At 34.9% G+C, this 21,704-nt stretch overlaps 1 protein-coding gene across 1 annotated transcript in view; it reads left to right on the forward strand.

Moving 5' to 3' along the window:
- The window catches only part of LOC121370590, a 304,206-nt gene that overhangs the window by 31,955 nt on the left and 250,547 nt on the right, over positions 1-21,704 (forward strand). The window contains exons 3-4 of the mRNA XM_041495912.1: positions 9,896-10,094; positions 20,490-20,586. Of these exons, the coding sequence (XP_041351846.1) occupies positions 9,896-10,094; positions 20,490-20,586 (296 nt within the window). The remainder of the gene's footprint in view (positions 1-9,895; positions 10,095-20,489; positions 20,587-21,704) is intronic.

Below are 21,704 nucleotides of genomic sequence, written 5' to 3' on the forward strand. Positions count from 1 at the left end.
TCAGCTGGGTGAACTGGAGGGAACATCACAACACAGTAGCCATGTTTTCTCACCTGTAATACTGGAGATGTAAAACAACCGACTGACAAATTGACCACATGTATTCTGTTGTTCAGCATATACTGTGTACAGAGAGGTGTGTTGCTGCCTGTACTGTTGTAATATTAACTCAAAACTGGACTCGGTGGTGTGGTGGTTATATAAGCCATTGGACATAAGGCTGGTAGGTACAGAGTTTGCAGCCTGGTACCAGCTCCCACCCAGAGTGAGTTTTAATGACTCATTGGGTAGGTGTGAGACCACTACACCCTCTTCTCTCTCACTAACTACTAACAATTAACAATTAACCTATTGTCCTGGACAGACAGCCCAGATAGCTGAGGTGTGTGCCCAGGACAGTGTGCTTGAACCTTAATTAGATATAAGCATGAAAATAATTTGAAATAAATGAAATCAATTAACTCAAAAAAAATATCTGGATAGTCCAGAAATAACATTATTGTGTATTGTTGTCTTGCACAATCAATTCGCTGGTAGACATTTTCTGTAATTTTTGGAAATGTCAGTTTGTTGGAAGCATTTTCCTTTGAGGAAGTTAACAATTTTGCCAAATTATTTATTAAAAAAAAACAAAATTGCAGAAATGCACAAAATTAATTACCAAATGAAAAAATTTAGCCAGTTTTTAAAATTCCCAGTTGGCAAATTTGGCGAGAGTACCAGAGCTGCTAGCCATACAAATGAAACTCAATATAACATACAGGTTCAGTCTTCATAAGCTTTTTAAGGACTCATTCTATAAATACAATTTGCATTTCTTCTTGGCACTTAGCATTTCTAACTTAGTTAAGTCACATAAAACATGTGATTACTTATTGTTATCATTTGTGATTATTTCAGACATAGTCCACATTTAGTTAGAAGTCCCAGTAGTGTTAAAATTTTGGATCAATCAGTTGTAAATACTTTGTCCTACATGAATCCTCTGTGTTACTTGTTATTTCGAGCCCAAAGATTATGATATGTAAGATAAATTAAAGGTACCCGATCCTTTATAACATTTATGTCTAAAACTTGGTTCTGGCTTGAAACAGTAATTTTGTAAATTTGATGTTTGAATGTCTAATCTGCAGATGCATTAATACTCCACATCTCATCCCAGCCAGTGCACCATGACTGGTATATCAAAAGCCATAGTATGTGCTATCCTGTTTGGGATGGTTCATATAAAAAATCCCTTGCTACTAATCGAAAAATGTAGCGGGTTTTCTCTCTAGAACTACATGTAAAAATTACCAAATGTTTGACATCCAATATCCGATGATTAATACATCTATGTGCTCTAGAGGTGTCGTTAAACAACACTAATGTTCAACTTTTAAAACTCCACAAATCCAAAATGTTCAAATCTAAGACTCACATTCCATTAATGCGACTTCGATGCAGTTCATTTACATATGACCTTTTCCATATATGCAATTCCACGTGCGGGCGATCAGACTGCTGAACAAAAAGTTGATTGATGAGCGATTTTTCCACGCATCAGTTTTTCAATGTGTTGATGTCATGACTTGAAGCATTTACTTTCAGCTTAAAGTACCCTCCGACAACGTAATTGTATTTTATATAGTAATCTGTTTGTGAAAATGCATATATGGAAACACACACACAATAAAATGTGCACAGAATCGTGTTAATGGCTAAGTGGGCCTTATGTGGAAACAAAGGTACTAACAAAAAGCCTGGATCATCTAAATTGTGGTGCATTCCAAACTGTCAAAACAAGACACTGTCTTGAGGTTTTGTAGACAACAAAATACATGTCAGTTGTTTTCTTTTGTTCTTTAACATATTTTTGTGCTTATATCCAGTTAAGGTACAAGCATGCTGTCCTGGGCACACACAACTCAGCTATCTGGGCTGTCTGTCCAGGACAGTGTGTTAGTTGTTAGTGGTTAGTGAGAGAGAAGAGGGTGTAATGGTCTTACACCTACCCATTGTGCAGTGCAATTGATGAGTTCAGATAGTGTGCACAGGATTCAGGTACGTCCCTCCGGTGGATATGGTCATGTAGATGAGTTAAGTAAGTAACGCCCCATTAGATCACATCCCATTACCCCAGTACACAACCATTTCATTTCATGTCAACTTATTTTCATGCTTATATTCAGTTAAGGTTCAAGCATGCTTTCCTGGGCTATCTGGGCTGTCTGTCTGGGACAGTGGGTTAGTTGTTAGTGGTTAGTGAGAGAGAAGAGGGTGTAGTGGTCTTACACCTACCCATTGAGTCGTTAAAACTTGCTCTGGGTGGGAGCTGGTACCGGGCTGTGAACCCAGTACCTGCCAGCCGTATATCCAATGGTTTAACTACGACACCACTGAGGCCGGTTAAATTGCTTTTTGAGTAAAAGTAAAAAATACCATTGAGTTAACTCCCTTGAATAGTGATGTATTTCGTGAGATATTTCTCAACTGTAGCTGTGTAGTGATGTATTGAAAATTTATCAAGAATCACGTCGCCAGTGAAAGAAAGAAAGAAATGTTTTATTTAACAACGCACTCAACACATTTTATTTACGGATATATGGCGTCAGACATACGGTTAAGGACCACACAGATTTTGAGAGGAAACCCGCTGTCGCCACTACATGGGCTACTCTTCCGATTAGCAGCAAGGGATCTTTTATTTGCGCTTCCCACAGGCAGGATAGCACAAACCATGGCCTTTGTTGAACCAGTTATGGATCACTGGTCGGTGCAAGTGGTTTACACCTACCCATTGAGCCTTGCGGAGCACTCACTCAGGGTTTGGAGTCGGTCTCTGGATTAAAAATCCCATGCCTTGACTGGGATCCGAACCCAGTACCTACCAGCCTGTCATCGCCAGTGAATAACAATATCATTATTGTTTTCGAATGAAGTTTGGAATGTTTAGGTATGTTGTAAGATGCTTTGAATAGGAATAACACTTTTTATTTATTATTTCGATGACAAAGTATACAGTAAAAGAAATTTAAATTTAAGTTGCTCATAGTTAATAATTTTATTATAAAATTAATCTTTAAAATAGTGTTGAACCTGTATTGTGATATATTGTGGTCCCAAAAGCAGAACAAATTAAGCCAATTTAAAAAAATATTCTCTTCTTCCATAAATGTCAAGCCTTGGCACACACAGAAATGAATTTGTGAATTTGATCATTCTTACCTCAAGGGGTTCAGGGGTGTTGAGGGGAGTCATGGCGCAAAATGTGAAAAGACAATTTGTAAAAAAATTAATATTTGTTTTCTTCCAGATATGCTGTAGCCAAATAGTCTTCGTTTATGTAAAAGTCATTAGATGGTTTATTAAAGTTGTGAATTTCATTTCATTTCATTTCTGAGGTTTTTGCCTAGGGAGGGTTGCGAAGTTTAGTCAACTTGTGGAGAGAAATTGCATTTAAACTGAAATTCCTTCACAACCACTAGTCTTAAAACCATTTCCAACTAAATCCAGTGAGATACTTCCTTGATCCATTCAGAAAGAAAAACATGAAATGAATTTGGTCATTGTAACCCCTCAAGAATATGGGTGTTGTGCACTATTACACTGTGGTTTTACATAATTATATAAATAACATTTTCATATACTTACCTTTTGTGACACCCAATAGCCAATGTGTATTTTTATGCTGGTGTGTTGTTAAACATTCATTCATTCATTCATTCATACCTGAGTATGGTAGGTGAAGTCAACAATGTATTCAAGTGACCATTTAGACCTCTTGTTTAAACTTTGCTAGTTAAAAGATCTAAAATAATAAAATCAGCTATGAACTTCATTGTCTATTTTTAATTAGTTGAAATACAATAGGTGGGCTTACATTAACACATCAGTTATTAAGTACTGGCTGGAACAAGAAATAGCCCAATGGGTCCACTGATGGGGATCGATCCTAGACCCACCATCCATTAGGTGAGCTTGGTACCACTGGGCTACATCCTGCCTCAATTTAACACAGAAACCATGTTGTACAGATAAAATTACACCTTGTGGAAAATTTGTTTGTCAGTTAAGTTAAATGAATATTTTTGTCTTCCTCTAAAAACAAATATTGAACTGAGGAGTGCAAATTAACATTGACACTGGCCGATTTCATGTGTTTGTTCCATCTGTTCAAATGACTGTGGGTCTCTAAGTTTAATTGCATATTTACATGCTTATTTTTCACAAGTATTGTATTAAAAGAATTTGCCATAGATCTATAAAGTGAGCTTTTTCAAGCTTAGTGAAATACATACACACAGGTTGATTAATTTACTGGAATTTAATGTATTCAAATAATGTAATTGATAAAAAGGTGCTTTTTACATTAGGGATGGGGTAGCACCACAGTTTGGATCACAGTAGTATTAAAATGATAGAAAAAGCTCGGTTTATAATATACAAAAATGTGTGTTCAACACAGGGCCATGCATGTCCTTGTCCCCAAAAATTATTTACTTTGTGGTCTTCTATTTTTAGTGTTAATCATTATTTATATTTATTCACATTGAAACTTTGTTCATATTTGTTATGAAAGGGCAGTTTTTAAAAATCTTCTTTTGGAATCTTGGTTCTGATTGCTTTTAATTCTTGGTTCTAACTTTCAAGTAAATTTTATTTAAAGTTGTAACGTTAAACTAATGTTTTTTGTCAATGTTTTCAATATGGAGTGAAACCCATCTAAACGAAATACCCACGGGACAAAGGAAAAAGAAGCCCCGGCTGTAAGAAAGAAAGAAAGAATATTGTATTTAACAACGCACTCAACACATTTTATTTACGGTTATATGGCATCAGACATATGGTTAAGGACCACACAGATTTTGAGAGGAAACCCACTGTCACCATTACATAGGCTACTCTTTCCGATTAGCAGCAAGGGTTCTTTTATTTGCACTTCCCACAGGCAGGATAGCACAAACCATGGCCTTTGTTGAACCAGTTATGGATCACTGGTCGGTGCATGTGGTTTACACCTACCCATTGAGTCTTACGGAGCACTCACTCAGGGTTTGGAGTCGGTATCTGGATTAAAAATCCCATGCCTCGACTGGGATCCGAACCCAGTAGCTACCAGCCTGTAGACCGATGGCCTGCCACGACGCCACTGAGGCCGGTCCCCCGGCTTTAATATATATCTGGTTTAATGAGGTTATGTTTTGTATTGAAATTTAAAAAATGATGTGCAAAATAACCATTTTGATGGAATTCCTGTTTACAGAGGGTACAGTTTACAGGGGTTTCCCCTGCACTATGCAATATCCATAGGGAAATGGACTTAATATTAAGCAGAGTTTTTTTATACATACTGTGTACAATTTTGATTAAAACATTTACCACCAACAAAGATTTACATATCATATGTTGTCTGAATTTCCCACATATTTAATATGTCTTGCCCTGAATGCCCAGGTCAGATGTTAAGTTAAAATATTATGGGTATGAATGATTTGTGCTTTGCTCAATTTGCTTTTGAGCAGATTGGTTTAGCTGCAGTCATTATTAAGCCATTGTCCCAGGCCAGGTAAAGTCGATCCATGCATGAGCTAATGTTGTTATGTCGGGCTCCAATCCTTTGCTGTTATTGCCTTGCGTTGACTCCAGCTAAGAACAAAACTAATCACCTTATTTTCATGGATGAAAAGGAACGCTTTATGTCTGAACGGTGTTGTGATTTGACTCGCAGTGTAGGAAATACTAGAAAGTCTTCAGCGAAATAGTTCAGTATTGTACAGTACATTCGGGAGAGTTTCTCGTTTGCACATACAAAAAAGTGATGTATTTGATTCAGATGGATTTCATTTCTTCGCGTTATTTTATTCTTTCTTTTCATTTCGTAAGCACCATCTAGGTAAAGCTCTGTTTTGTTGCGATAGCTCCAAGACCAAATCCCCTGCCTTTTTTCCTGGCTGCATCCAATTACAGTGTTCTGTTATGACAAGCCTCCTGCTCACTTATAGGCTTTATACAGCAAACACGTGCTTAGTGGAGAAACACTGCGAGATGTTAGCAAACGCTAGTTGGACGTAATGGATGTCTATATAGGAGGACGAGAATGGATTCTCTAAGTTATGGAATACTTGATTAACTAAATTTGTGCACTAAAATGTTTTGTAAGTATTTCTACAGTTAAACATTCATTAAATAAAAGTAATTTTTGTTGTTGTTATAATTGATAAAACTTGATTTGTGTACCATACTAAAATGTTCTTACTGTGTTTTTTAATAGTTAAGGTGTTTCATTCAATTATTTAAGATAATTAATATGTGTAGTTAATAATGAATTATTTATGTCTGATTGTTTATATCTATATCCCCTCTAAATAAAGATGGGCATACAAATACATTGTATAACTTAATAACATTTCATCCAAAATACTCTGGTATTGCTAATTTATTAAATACTTAGGTTTAAATTAGAATACTCTTTCATTAAAATACTTAAGTATTGTTAATTTATTAGCTATAAGGGTTTTAATTAAAATTATGATGTGTTATTTTGATTATTACATAGTCGATTTTAATTAAATTGCACATATTAGTTTAATTTTAATTGATATATTTGATGTTTTTGTGTAATAGTAAAAGTGTAGTACTGGAACTTTGTACTTATTGTGCATTTTGAAACAAAACTTGATGGTTGGATAGGGAGGATATTGCACAATTAGGTCATCAAATATCTGTATAAAATGCTCTTGCTAAGCTGAGATGTATTTTGTTTTTCAATATCTGCCTCAGATCTTTCTCATTGTAAAGGTTGTTATGGTAAAACAGAAGGCACTATCTTTACTGTGTATAAACAGTGTTATTCCACCACTGACATTTAATGCTATCTACGTAGCTACATATGATGTGCTATATAGCAAGAGCCATTAGGAATTATTCTGTTTGGTTGAAATCTGCCTCCCACCTGTTTTCCCAGCCAAATAGGTTCCAGGTTTTTTTGTCAAACAAATGTTTGTAGGAAATACCATCAACTTGTTGCACTTTCACATTTTCATTGTTTCTTGTGAACAATTTACCACTTCCTGTCAGAATGGAATGTCTTATCTTTTAATATTATGTAAGTATAGGTTATATAGATATATATAGGTAAATGATAATTTGGTGAAGGATTGTTACGTGATCATTTGCACGAGAAATTCTGCTGTTGTTTCTCTAGCATTGTTATGTTGCTTGAAAAGAATGACATACGTGTACTTGTTTAAAGACACCCCAGCATATTGTTTAATTATTAGCTAATTATGACTCTTCATCTAGATAATGAGAGAAGAACTTTTAGTAATTATGTTATGTGGTCCATCCTATGCACTGTTGCCATGGCACTTAATATACTAATTATGGAACACTGGTTGGAAATAATCCAAGGTTTCCAATAAATGGAGTCAATTTGGTTACACATCGTACCTTGGGCAGAATCCCACTTCTGAGTTATATTCCAGTCTTGGACAGTAAAGATACTCCTGGACAGTTTAAAGATACTCTTGGACAGTAAAGTTACTCCTGGACAGTAAAGTAGAGGGTTGTATAGATGTCAGTGTAAACTAAATAAACTACAGACAGTAAATCTTAATGACAAAATCTTTAACTTCTTTTAAAATGTATTAATAAATTGTTATGCTTTAACTTTAAATGAAATTGTAAATATTTACCACTTTTTACCATATTTCTTCTATAATTACAACTCCTCTAAAATTTTGACCATTAATATCCCTAGTGCATGTCAATCCCAAAATACTTCTCAAAATATGACCACATGCAAATAAAAATTGCGAACACCTTGTTGTTGGGGTTTTGTTTTGTTTCAGTGACATTTTGGCCAATAGGTTTTTTTTTTTAATGTTATAAATTAATATGAATCTTGTGTATACTGGATAAACCAGCAGGATTCTAGAATATGGTGGCTTAAGGAGTGGAAAATGTTTTGATAATAATTAAAAACAAAGTAAAATTTATGGTAAATATGGCTGGAAATCTTAGCTATAGTTTATTCCTTTTCACTAAATACTTTGTTAGGTTGGGGAAATGAAATGGTATGGTGTATGCTTGAGATAAATATTACATAGCAAACTATATTCATGTTTTAACAGCTCTGTGATTAATGTTCATGATTATTATAGCCTGTAATCAGCTTTACCCTGAATTAAAACATTCAACTGAAGGTGTCGGTTACGGTTTGTATTATATGTTATGCTATAATCCCTAATACTAGTGGGATTACAATGCCATTATGTAGTGATTCCTTCCTGACATGTGCATTTATGAATAACCAATTAATTCCAGAAGATTATGAACAGTTTATAATGATTTGTTTATAAGGCCAAACAAAATAAATTTCTTGTCTCTCGCATCGATTTTGACCCTTGTGTGTCGATTGTTTTGTTTTTTTAATTTCTCGTGGTATGACATTGCTTTTTGCTGGGCTTTTCTTGCTATGATGTAAAACCATATTTGGAGCCAAAATGTCATCACACATGAACTAGGACGTGCATTCTGATTTCAATTTAAATATGCCCCTTATTTCAGTATCAGTTATGCCCACCTTTTCTCTGCAATCCATGCTTTAAAAAAAGGGGAAAAAAGAAAAGAAAAAAAAAGTCACATTGGTGCATCAATTCTGGAACTTTTGTCTGACCAGAGACTTATTTTCATTTTTTTATTTTTTTGGCCTAATAAAGAAAGATGACTAAGTTTGCTGAATAATGACTTATTAATGGTTAAAATACTGCTGTCCCAACCGGTTTTTACTGGTCAGTATCACAATGGGCCAGAAGGTTTTTTTTTTTTTTTTACTTGTACTGATGGACCATCACTTATTTTGCATTTTTACTTGCACGTTAGTTTGTGTAAAATATTTATCTACATCAAAATATTTGTAACATTGATTCCATCACAGATATAAATGATTATAAACCATAACATTTATTAGAATTATGACTAATTGTGTTTCTCTTAGTTATTTTTTAACAAATCACTGATGTCAAACACATTATAAATACATTGTGTTGTATTATAATAATGGCAATCACACATGGAAATCCTGAATATTTTTGCCTTTTTGTTGCTGCTTGCTTAATATAGAAAGAAACACTTCCATTTTTCATCATGTTGTTTGGCCATTCATGTCTCTTCAACGGGTCACAAACGTAAGCATTTAGTCATTTCCAGATAAATTTTGAACATTTTGAGTTGGGCAATATTGGAGAAATGTCTAGGTGCTTGTGGACTCAAAAATAAATTTCCCATTACCAGGCCATAAGATCTGTGTGAGTGCAGTACAAATTGTATGCATGTGACGTCACTAGAGGTTGGAGTCTAGACAAAGGTCTGATGTGAAGAAATGAATATTTCAATGGATAGACATAGACATTACTTTTATAGTGATCTAAAAGGACAGAATGTCTGTGGGAAAGTGCATATAAAAGATCCCTTGCTGCATTAGGAAAAATGTAGCAGGTTTTCTCTGATAACATCCAGTAGCCAATGATTAATTAATCAATGTGCTCTAGTGGAGTCGTTAAACAAAACAAACGTCTTCTTCTGTATTCGCAATGTCTGTAGTTAGGAACTAGAATGTACCATGTATGTTTTTATAGGTGTTTGCAAATATTAATATTTTCTAACAAGACTACTCAAACTACTACTCAAGCATATTTTCACAAGCAAACCATATAAGGAAACACTAAAAATGTTACTAAAATTTTTGGTAAAAAGTCAAGAGAAATATTATTGAATCTTGGTACACACAACCCAATAGCCAATGTATTTTTCATGCTGGGGTGTCGTTAAACATCTATTCTATTCTATTCTATTGGTACATTTTGATCATTTTGTTTGATTTTGTTTAAAGCTGCTTGTGTTTTATTTGCAGCTCAGTGACCAGGATGAGTCCCACTTGAACCAGCTGATTGTAGGTGCTGCTATGGAGTACCGAATTAGCAGCTACCGCGTCATAGTTGCCTCCACCAAGCTGGTGCTGCGGCCCAGCGAGTCACCTCTGGCTCATTCTCACAGTGACAACATCTTGGGACAGCACTTGTCGTTGGCTGACCAGACTGCCGCAGAAGAAGGTGAGACAGAGACTCCAGTAATGTGGGTCAAACACTGTTCATGAAAATATGACTACATTAGATAATATTAATTACTGGAACACATTGGATAATATTAATTACCGGAACACATTGGATAATATTAATTACCGGAACACATTGGATAATATTAATTACCGGAACACATTGGATAATATTAATTACCGGAACACTAATTAATATAGTTCTTTGCCTACAAGCAGGGACTGGATTTAGCTCAGTCGGTTGAGTGCCCGCCTGAGGTGCTTGCGTCGCAGGATCGAACCACCTCTGTGGATCCATTCAACTTATTGGGGTTTTTCTCATTCCAAGCAGTGCACCACAACTGGTCAAAGGCGCTGGTATGTACTTTCCTGTCTGTGGGAAAGTGCATATAAAAGATCCCGTGCTGCATTAAGAAAAATGTAGCTGGTTTCCTCTGATGACTACATGTCAGAATGACCAAACGTTTGACATCCAATAGTCGATGATTAATTAATCAGTGTGCTTTAGTGGTGTCGTTAAACAAAACAAACTATAATTTAATATCCACTGAAGGTTCAGGCACATCCATCCTGGGCATCCTGGGCCAGATCTGTCCAGGACAGAAAGAGGGAATTTATATTGAAGAGATACATTTAATTTGGAATAAATTAGTAAATTAAAAATATATTCACATCAAACATTGTTAACGAAAATATGACTACATTAGATAATATTAATTACTGGTACACTGAATAATGTAGTTCTTTGCCTACAAGCATTTTTCAAATACAAAATTAAAACATAACATTGTGTACATTTTATTAGAAATTATTATGTGTGCTTTTTTCCCATTTGTTTGCTTCACTGCATCTGACACCCCACTTGCTGAACTGGGTATATCCTAAGCACATGTTAAATGTAGCTCCTGCTGGGCTAGTGGGCCCATTCTCTATGTTCTCATGTGTTTTATGTACTGCAGTGTAATCACGGCTTGAACGCTTTACAGACCATGTCTAAATATATACACCATTTCATCGAATAAATATGTTCCGAAATCCATGTGCATTGTACACCTCACAACAGTTTTCTAAATGTAATTGTCTCTCTTATGTTCTCCAAGATTTATGTTCTTTATAGTATACAGTTAAAAAAAATAATATATGGTTCATTCAGTCAGTTAACTGTAACTATATATAATAGCCAATCTATTTTTAAAATTAATTATACTCAGGTGAGTAAGATAATTTTAATAGAATAATCAAAGTGTACAGCCCATAGCATCTCAAGAAATATTGTTGTTAATTTATACAATACATGGCTGAAAATAATGATACTAAACGACCTGTAACATGATTGTTTTACCTTTGCAGTGTAGATTAGTCTATATAGGTATTAAAAAAAAATGGAAGAAAAAACATTCTTCCCCTCCCCTCAAAAAAGAGAAAAAGATTGTGGATAAAGTAGTATGTCTTGCATATAATTGAAATATTTTACTTACAGAACATATTAACAGGTGTTTGCTTTAGAAATAGAACCAAAGCAGTTAAGAGTTTATATTTGAAATATTTTACTTACAGAACATATTAACAGGTGTTTGCTTTAGAAATAGAACCAAAGCAGTTAAGAGGTTATATTTGAAATATTTTACTTACAGAACATATTAACAGGTGTTTGATTTAGAAATAGAACCAAAGCAGTTAAGAGGTTATATTTGAAATATTTTACTCACAGAACATATTAACAGGTGTTTGATTTAGAAATAGAACTGAAAGCAGTTAAGAGTTTATATTTGAAATATTTTACTTACAAGAACATATTAACAAGTGTTTGGTTTAGAAATAGAACTGAAAGCAGTTAAGAGTTTATATTTGAAATATTTTACTTACAAGAACATGTTAACAGGTGTTTGATTTAGAAATAGAACTGAAAGCAGTTAAGAGTTTATATTTGAAATATTTTACTTACAAGAACATATTAACAGGTGTTTGATTTAGAAATAGAACTGAAAGCAGTTAAGAGGTTATATTTGCAAATAACTTTCTCATCAGCTTATGTATCTCTTGACCTTTCCAGTTGTACAATGTTATCATTGATCGTGGTTATAAACAAAACACCCAAGCTGCTTCTTTGTAATAAACACATAATCCTATTGTGTGTGATTCAGTCAAAGAAACTATCAAGAATATGGGGGCGGAAATGAAAGGAATAGTTGTTTAATGATGCTACATTGCATTGTTTATTCATCAAACCGGCCTCGGTGGTGTCGTGGTTAAGCCATTGGACAAAGGGCTGGTAGGTACAGGGTTCACAACCCGGTACAGTCTCCCACACAGAGCGAGTTTTAACGGCTCAATGGGTAGGTGTAAGACCACTACACCTTCTTCTCTGACACTAACCACTAACAACTAACCCACTGTCGTGGGCAGACAGCCCAGATAGTTGAGGTGTGTGTGCCCAGGACAGCATGCTTGTACCTTAATTGGATATAAGCATGAAAATAAGTTTAAATGAAATGAAATGTTTATTCATCCGGTTTGCATTTAGCTCAGCATCAAAGTTACACATTTAGCTCCAAATTCCAAGTCCTATGTCGAATAACATCTGTGAAGTTTTCATCTCTGTGCATGTTGTAAATATTTAATATACAGATGGAAAGAAATAAGGGAACACATCAAATTGTAGACCAAATTTAATTCACAACTAGCGTAGTAATCTATATTTCATACCAAGTTGTAACGTGGGATTGAATGTCTGTAGTGTTGAATGTGCTGCCTATATGTTCCCAGTCAATTTCTAACAATATGAATTAATTTTTGATGCAGTCATTATTTCTTGTTGCTATCTGTGTGATCCTTTATTTCTTTCCATTAGTAAATTAAAATTCTAATAGATTTTTTGTTCACTGATTTAAAAATTTTTTTAACATGAACATCTATGGATGTAACTCGGTAACTCACAATAAGCTCATGGTAGACAACACGTTTAATTCTGTGGAATTCTTGTTTATTATCATTATTCAGATTGTTTAAAAGGTGAAATATTCTGGTAGGTAAATCTTACTGCATAAGTGCTGAGAATACATGTGCAGTTCTTCATTGTTCAATGCCCACCATTGTACCAAAGTAATTTGGGTTTTATATCGTGTTGACATTATAGTGAGGGTACCTTAGTTTCACTATCAAACATCATTTTATGATCCAGTTGTTGAATGTCAAAAGAATGTCATCAGGTTTTAATCAGTAATAATAAAAACAGCATCAACATAATAAAGCTGTTGTTAATTTTATCTATTGTTTATTTGTCAATACATACAGGAACACAAATCAGATACGTGTACATTGTACATTGTAACAGTACTACCAGCGTCTACTGGTGTTTAGTTTTTATCAACCAGCAGGTTAATTACGGCACGAAGGTGAGCTTGTGATAACACTGGTGATAACATCAAGAGGATTATAATGGCTAAATGGAGTTTTGTTTAATAATGTAATCGGTGGATGATGGATAAGGGAGGGTGGCAGTAAATGGAGGGAATTAAAACCAGAAATACGGAGGGGGGAGGGGGGGGGGGGTAAGCAGGGTTTAAAATAAATCAAGGTACACTGTATTCTTTTTTCCTTGTTATTAGATGTTTGTTTTGTTTAATGACACCACTAGAGCACATTCATTAATTAATCATCGGGTATTGGATGTTAAAGATTTGGAAATTTTGACATTTAGTCTTAGAGAGGAAACCTGCTACATTTTTCCATTACTAGCAAGGGATCTTTTATATGCACCATCCCACAGACAGGATAGCACATACCATTGCCTTTGATATACTAGTTGTGGTGCACTGGCTGGAACGAGAAATAGCCCAATGGGAATCGATCCCAGACCGACCGCGCATCAAGCGAGTGCTTTACCACTGGGCTACATCCCGCACTCCTTGTTATTAGTTCCCTACTGGTCCAATTGGAGGAGACTATACATTTCATCTCCGCCCTTCTGTCTGTCTGTCTGGCTGTCTGTCTGTCCATCTGTCCCACATATAGTTTAAAAATTTTTTTTTTACAATGCCTTGAGATATTGAGTTGAAATTTGACATATAGCTTTATCATGTACTGTTACAGATCAAGTTTGACTTTCATGCCCATTTACCCATGGCCCTTGAACTTAGGAGATATGAAAATTAGTTTTCTGGACTTTTCTTTTGCAATGACTGAAGATATTGAGGTGATATTTTATATATATATATAGGTTTATCATGTACTGTTACTGATCAGGTTTAAATTTAATGGTGAGTTACCCACTTTTCACGTAAGTATTGCTCTTGAATTTAGGAGATATGAAAATTTGTTGTGTTCGAAAGGGGACATGTATTACTTTATATATATTTTTTTTTTTTTTTTTACAAGGCATACTTGTGTTAAAAACAATCAAAAAGAAAAAAGATATATGCAAGCATTGTTTTAAACTGAAATGATATGGAATAATGCACAGCGTACTAAAACACTTCTGAGAATAACTTTGAATGTTAGGTTCATGTAATACATATTACACTGAGAGGATGCAGAGCCCAAAGCAAATAGGAAAAGAAACACTTGTAAAAATAACTTCTGTAGACCAAGATTGAAATCGGTGAGTTGCACCATTATTCAGTCTTCTAGAACACACTGCGGTCTAAATGTCAGCTTGCATGGTGCACCAGACAGACTGCAACAAAAATATTAAAACGGTCCAATAATGCCCCAAAGAACGTTTTTGATCCAAGCTAGTATTTCACAATTTGGCTGCAATGTACCTGTATTTTACTGTAATGATAAACACATTACATTATGTAGCAGGCAATAGGATTTCAAATTTCATGGAAAACACTTTTTCATGCCTTGTGATCATGGGAACCCGTCGGAAACTGTTTAAAAAATAATTACATAATACAATATATATTCTTTTCATTTAAATATCATACTCGATATAATAATCATGGGAAACAAAATTTCGGTTCTGTGAATTCTGTGAATTTACCAAAGGCCTGTGTAGTTAGTTTACTGAACTCAACTGGCTGATAACTCAAATCAACTGACTCAAAATTTGTTCAGTTGTAACTTCTATTTCTTTAGTTTTAATTTATTTGTTCTGTATTGTATTAAGAATTCAAATATAAAAATTATACAAATTCCCTTTTGTTTTCTTCAAATATATTTTCTAAGCATTGAATAACTATTTTTATTTGAAAATAGATTTACGTAATTTATTTGTAACCAGACTATTAAACAAATACAAAAAAAGGTATTAACGTATACAGACATGTTTAGAACTGTTCAATCTCTTCTATTTGATTTCATTTCATTTCAACTTATTTTCGTGCTTATATCCAATTAAGGTTCAAGCATGCTGTCCTGGGCACACACCTCAGCTATCTGGGCTGTCTGTCCAGGACAGTAGGTTAATTGTTAGTTGGTTAGTAGTTAGTGAGAGAGAAGAGGGTGTAGTGGCCTTACACCTATCCATTGAGCCCTTAAGAACTCGCTCTGGGTTGGAGCTGGTACCGGGCTGCGAACCTGTACCTACCAGCCTGTAGTCCGATGGCTTAACCACTACGCCACCGAGGCGGGTTCTATTTGATTAATATAAAATGTGTTTGATAATGAGGGCTGTACTAGAAATACAAGAAAAGAGGAATATTTCGCAGATTTAGAAATGTAATGAATCATGATGTACATGTACATCAAAATGCCTTTAGATTCGACACTCCCTGGGTTTTGTTACAAATAAAGAATGCATTAGGAGGTAATAGGTAACTGTTCAGTATAAATGTATGTTCAGATTTATCACTTTTTTATTTTCATTTTGTTATTAATATGATTTTGACAATCTTGTAGGTCATAGTGTGTCAAATTTAACTTTTATCTTGGTAATGTTTCAACTGTTTATGTCCACATTTCTTTGCTTGTCATACAATGTCATAGGATTATGTGACGTCACTAAATCTCATCAGAACGTATTGCGGGAAAGTATTAGCATATTTTTATTCTGATAAACAATACAGAAATATATGAGTCTTATGTATGTCATTATGTAATAAAACAATTATTGATCATATTTCGGGCAATATCAGGTTTTATGGATCGAGGAAGTTGATATTTCAATATATTAATTTCTTCGGTCCATAAAACCTCAATAACAGTCAATAATTGATAATTATCTTCTTTTACTTGCATTAAACACTATTCAGGGGTGGTGGGATCTACATGTAGCTCAGTCGGAAGAGCACTTTACCTTAGGAAACCCATTCCCTGATTGGGTTTTTTTGCATCCCAAACAGTGCAATATGATTGGTATATCAAAGGTTGTGGTATGTGCTGCTAAAAGTGAAAACCGATTAATGAGGAATTAGATTATTGTCAGTTTGTTTGAATAAGACCACATGGTTTACTGCATAATTTGTCAAATTGTTAACAACAAGTTTTGACAAGCTTTAGTCCTGCAGTCAGGGTATGTGAAGCGAACAAATTAAAACAGCTGAAATTTATATGTATACACAACAAAATCAATTAGGGGCCAATAAACCTTTTGGTAATTTTTTGCTAGTGTTATATTAGTTTTACAACTCTTGATTATGAATAACTTTTAAACACAGTTTCAATCAAAGTTAATCTGTCATACATGCACCAATTTTTCACATGGTGGGGATTTTCTCCATTTATGAAACCTACTGATACTGGTATGTGCATGTGGCTAGGATTCATTACACTTTGGTTCATAAAGATATCTGTCAGTTTGTGTGCACTTAATTGTTGTTTAAATGATTAATTTTAAGAACATGTTACAACATCAACACATTAAATTGGAAGAAGCTGTTTTTATCATATTTATAAAGAAAGATGCTGAAAACATCTACTGGTCCCTAATAGGGATGGGACGATTATTCGATGTTATTGAAAATCACAGTTTTAGGCCCACTGTTTGGTGCACTATTTCCCAATTTCTGAACCATGGTTCATTTCGATTAAAAAAATTTTTTTTTGTTTTTGTTTTTACATGTGTAAACGTCTCCGCACCTTGCTGGTAATTCCAATGACCCGTAAAGTATTTCAGCCAATCACAGTGCTCGATTCCTTTAAACCTGACATGTTTGCATGGATGATAGGCGCCATTTGGATCCTGCACAGAACCTGCAAATTTCTTGCCGGGACCGTAAAAATTGTAACATCCCAAAATAGGGACTAACGTCCGTGATTAATCTGCCAAGAGAATAAACATTTTATGTATGTTTCATCCCAGTCGTCAAAATTGAAAAAAGTAAACACTTGTTAGCTTCAAGAATGATAAAATGGCGCCCAATTTCCATCATATTAAAATGATTCAACATCGCTAATTTCCGTAAGTTTTTATTGGGACGAAATCATCTGTAGTTCCATAACTACAATGTACTTAAACTACTTTGCAAATTTTTTCTTCTTTTTAAAAATAAATTTTTGCAGATTTTTCTTTTTTCACTTTTAATAGGAGCAAAAACAATAAAATAAAAATAACCAGTTTAATAATTAACTATTATATATTATATGCATGTATTTTTTGTTTGTTTTGTTTAACGACACCACTAGAGCACATTGATTTATTAATCATCGGCTATTAGATGTCAAACATTTGGTAATTTTGACATATAGTCTTAGAGAGGAAACCCGCTACATTTTTCCATTAGTAGCAAGGGATCTTTTATATGCACCATCCCATAGACAGGATAGCACATTCCATGGCCTTTGATATACCAGTGGCTGGAGTGAGAAATGGCCCAATGGGCCCGCGACGTGTATCGAACCTAGACTGACCACGCATCAAGCGAGCACTTTACCACTAGGCTGTCCTTGTACTTGTGCTTGCTTATCTTTTCCTTTTTTTAGATCAGTGATACCTTTTTATGTAACTTGTGTTTAGTTACATATTCAACAGTAGGCATATATATTATGTATTTGTGCTTATTCGAGTAATTCCATACTTTTAAAAAACCAAAAACTTCTCATTAAAGATTTGACGTTGTCAAAATAATATTAATAAACATTACAGAAATATGTCTTGACATATATCTTTCTTTTAGACTTCTGTAATGTGTACATGGCACCCATATATTATGAACTCCAAAATGCATCTAAAGACAACTGATTTTTTTTTTTTAATGTGGAAGAGACTATCCCCAGACCCCCTAGCATTGTCACTCAAAATTATTTTGCCAACCCTCTGTAACTCAAATCCTGGGGGACACACTGCCCAAGTATCCCAGACCCAGCACACTAACATGGCATGGTAAAAATGCAATTTTTGTTTTCTAGTCTAGATATAATTTTAGATTTACAATTATTTTACAAATAACCCTTAAAAATAAAGTGTCTTGCTCTCAAAACAGTTTATAAAATTGTATGTATGATAATTGGCGTCCTTGTACTACTTATGGAAAGTAACGTGAATAAATTGAACCGTAAAAGAAATACAAAAAATCGAACCGAAAATTAAAAAAACAGAACCGTCCCATCCCTATAGTCTTTAATAGTTTTGTTGAGTTGTTAATTTCATATGTCCAGATATGAATACATGTTTTCACATGGATGTTTATGAGTATATAATTTCATATGTCCAGATATGAATACATGTTTTCACATGGATGTTTATGAGTATATAATTTCATATGTCCAGATATGAATACATGTTTTCATATGGATGTTTATGAGTATATAATTTCATATCTCCAGATATGAATACATGTCACATGGATGTTTATGATTATATAATTTCATATGTCCAGATATGAATACATGTTCTCACATGGATGTTTATGATTATATAATTTCATATGTCCAGATATGAATACATGTTCTCACATGGATGTTTTTGAGTATAAAATTTCATATGTCCAGATATGAATACATGTTCTCACATGGATGTTTATGAGTATATAATTTCATATGACCAGATATCAATACATGTTTTCACATGGATGTTTGTTTATGCAGTAAATGCCCACTTACTGTCAAGGAATACCATCATATCCACATTGTTTGGGAAAATCTTCAGAAATGGCCATGCTTCTTTCCTAGGTTGAAAAAAGGAAAGGAAATAGTTTTTTTGAAAACCTGAACAAACTTGGAATTTAGCTGTCCCCTGCCCATTGTGCTTACATTGTCTCTCAATATTCTAACATAACGTGCTGTTGGTGGGAGAGGTTGTTCACATTTGCATTTGCATTCGCACACAGGACGGGACGTAACCCAGTCGTAAAAGGCTCACTTGATATGAGTGGTCAGTCTGAGATCAATCCCCATTGGTGGGCTATTTCTCATTCCAGCCAGTGCATCACAACTGGTATATCATAGGCCGTGGTATATACTACCCTGTCTGTGGGATGGTGCATATAAAAGATCCCTTGCTACTAATGGAAAATGTAGCGGGTTTCCTCTCTATTACTGTGTCAAAATGACCATATGTTTGACATCCAATATCCGATGATTAATAAATCAGTATGCTCTAGTGGTGTTGTTAAACAAACCAAACTGTAACAAACCATACTTTGTATTCACACACATTGTCTTGGTGGAAAACCCTGTTACTCATTTTACTCTTTGAATAGTCAGTAAGAAGCCATATGATATCTTAAAACTAATGAAAAATAAGTGTTACCAACCAGCTCACTGCTAGAATAGTGGAACCATACTGGTCATTTAAAATACTATATTAAAAATTCAAATAAAAATAAAAATGATTCTTTTTGTTTACAAGTCACATTTTTAATTCTGAATGACCTTTGGGTATCATGATAAAATGATAAAATCTACAACATTCCTCACACAAGCAAAAAAACTTATTTTTCTGCTTGTCGCTAATCATCTGTCGAAAAAAAAATCATCTGTCAACATATGTGATTTAATTTAATTTAATTTATTTTATTTCAACTTATGTTCCTGCTTTTATCCAATTAAGGTTCAAGCATGCTGTCCTGGGCACACACCTCAGCTATCTGGTCTGTGTGTCCAGGACAGTGGGTTAGTGGTTAGTGAGAGAGAAGCGGGTGTAGTGGTTTTACACCTACCCATCGAGTCATTAAAACTCGCTCTGGGTGGGAGTCGGTACCGGGCTGTGAACCCTGTACCTACCAGCCTTATGTCCGATGGCTTAACCACGACACCACCGAGGCCGGTAAAGACATACGTGGGATTCCCCTTCATTAAATATAATTCTAGCATTGCTATCAACACAGTTTGGCACCTTCATCTTTAGGGTCGTTAAGGAACATCAAAGAAAAATACCTGTTGTGATCTTTTTGTGTTTACTTGTTAAATACTTGGTGTGGAGGTGGGGGAAATGTGTTGACTGAGCTCAGCTCGGCTCTTGAGCAGCATGTATTACTGTAAATCCTCAAACTGCCGCCTTTCTTTTCAGATCCCCGCTTTCAGGTTGTCGATAAATTACTCCAGAGTGAACAAGAATATTGTGATCAATTAAGAAGTTTATTTGAAGGATATGCTGAACCACTACGGTAAATTTCCGACATTTTTCTCTTAATGTTTTTGTTTAATTTATATGACCTGTTGATTCAGATCAAAGTTTTAAAAATATATACACACCTACATTTACACACACACACGTGCACACACACACATATACCTACACACACACACACACACACAGAGAGAGAGAGAGAGAGAGAGAGAGAGAGAGAGAGAGAGAGAGAGAGAGAGAGAGAGAGAGAGAGAGAGGGGGGGGGGGTCAAGTTGACAAATTACTATATATTACCATTTAGATTTTGATTTTGATTTTGATTTATAGTTATGATAAAATGAAATCAATAAAGAATATCTAAAGCTATATCTGTTAGGTGTTTTTAGGGTAGCCCAAGTGTAGAATCTTGATGGATATAACTGTTTCTCAAAAGAAAAGTATAAAAGAGAATACTAAACAAGTTCCTGTGTGAGACCATTTACTTTACAATGAGTGTGTTTTTAATTATACAACAAGGACAAAAGCAAGTAATGTACAATTAAAAACACACGAGTTGTTGTATTTCACCACAATAAGGATTCCCACTCTGTAGGAGGACTGCCACCATGATAAATTTCGCAGTTAGTCTGTAGGACTCCCACTTCATCTTTAGGAGGCCTGCCACAATGTGAGGATTTCCACTCATTATGTAACAGAACTGCCACCATATGAGGGTTTCCACTCATGTAGGAGGACTGCCATCAAAATAAGGTTCCCACTTCAGTTTTATGATTGCCACCATAATTCAGGTTCCCACTCAGTCTAAAAGGACTGCCACCATGATTAGGGTTCCCATTCAGTCTAGAAGGACTGCCACCATGATTAGGGTTCCCATTCAGTCTAGAAGGACTGCCACTATGATTAGGGTTCCCATTCAGTCTAGAAGGACTGCCACTATGATTAGGGTTCCCATTCAGTCTAGAAGGACTGCCACCATGATTAGGGTTCCCATTCAGTCTAGAAGGACTGCCACCATGATTAGGGTTCCCATTCAGTCTAGAAGGACTGCCACCATGATTAGGGTTCCCACTCAGTCTAGAAGGACTGCCACCATGATTAGGGTTCCCACTCACTCTGCAGGAGGATTTCCACCACAGCATGGGTTCCTGCACCTGT

The sequence above is a fragment of the Gigantopelta aegis genome, chromosome 4 (genome assembly GCF_016097555.1).
Source record: "Gigantopelta aegis isolate Gae_Host chromosome 4, Gae_host_genome, whole genome shotgun sequence".
Lineage (NCBI taxonomy): Eukaryota > Metazoa > Mollusca > Gastropoda > Neomphalida > Peltospiridae > Gigantopelta > Gigantopelta aegis.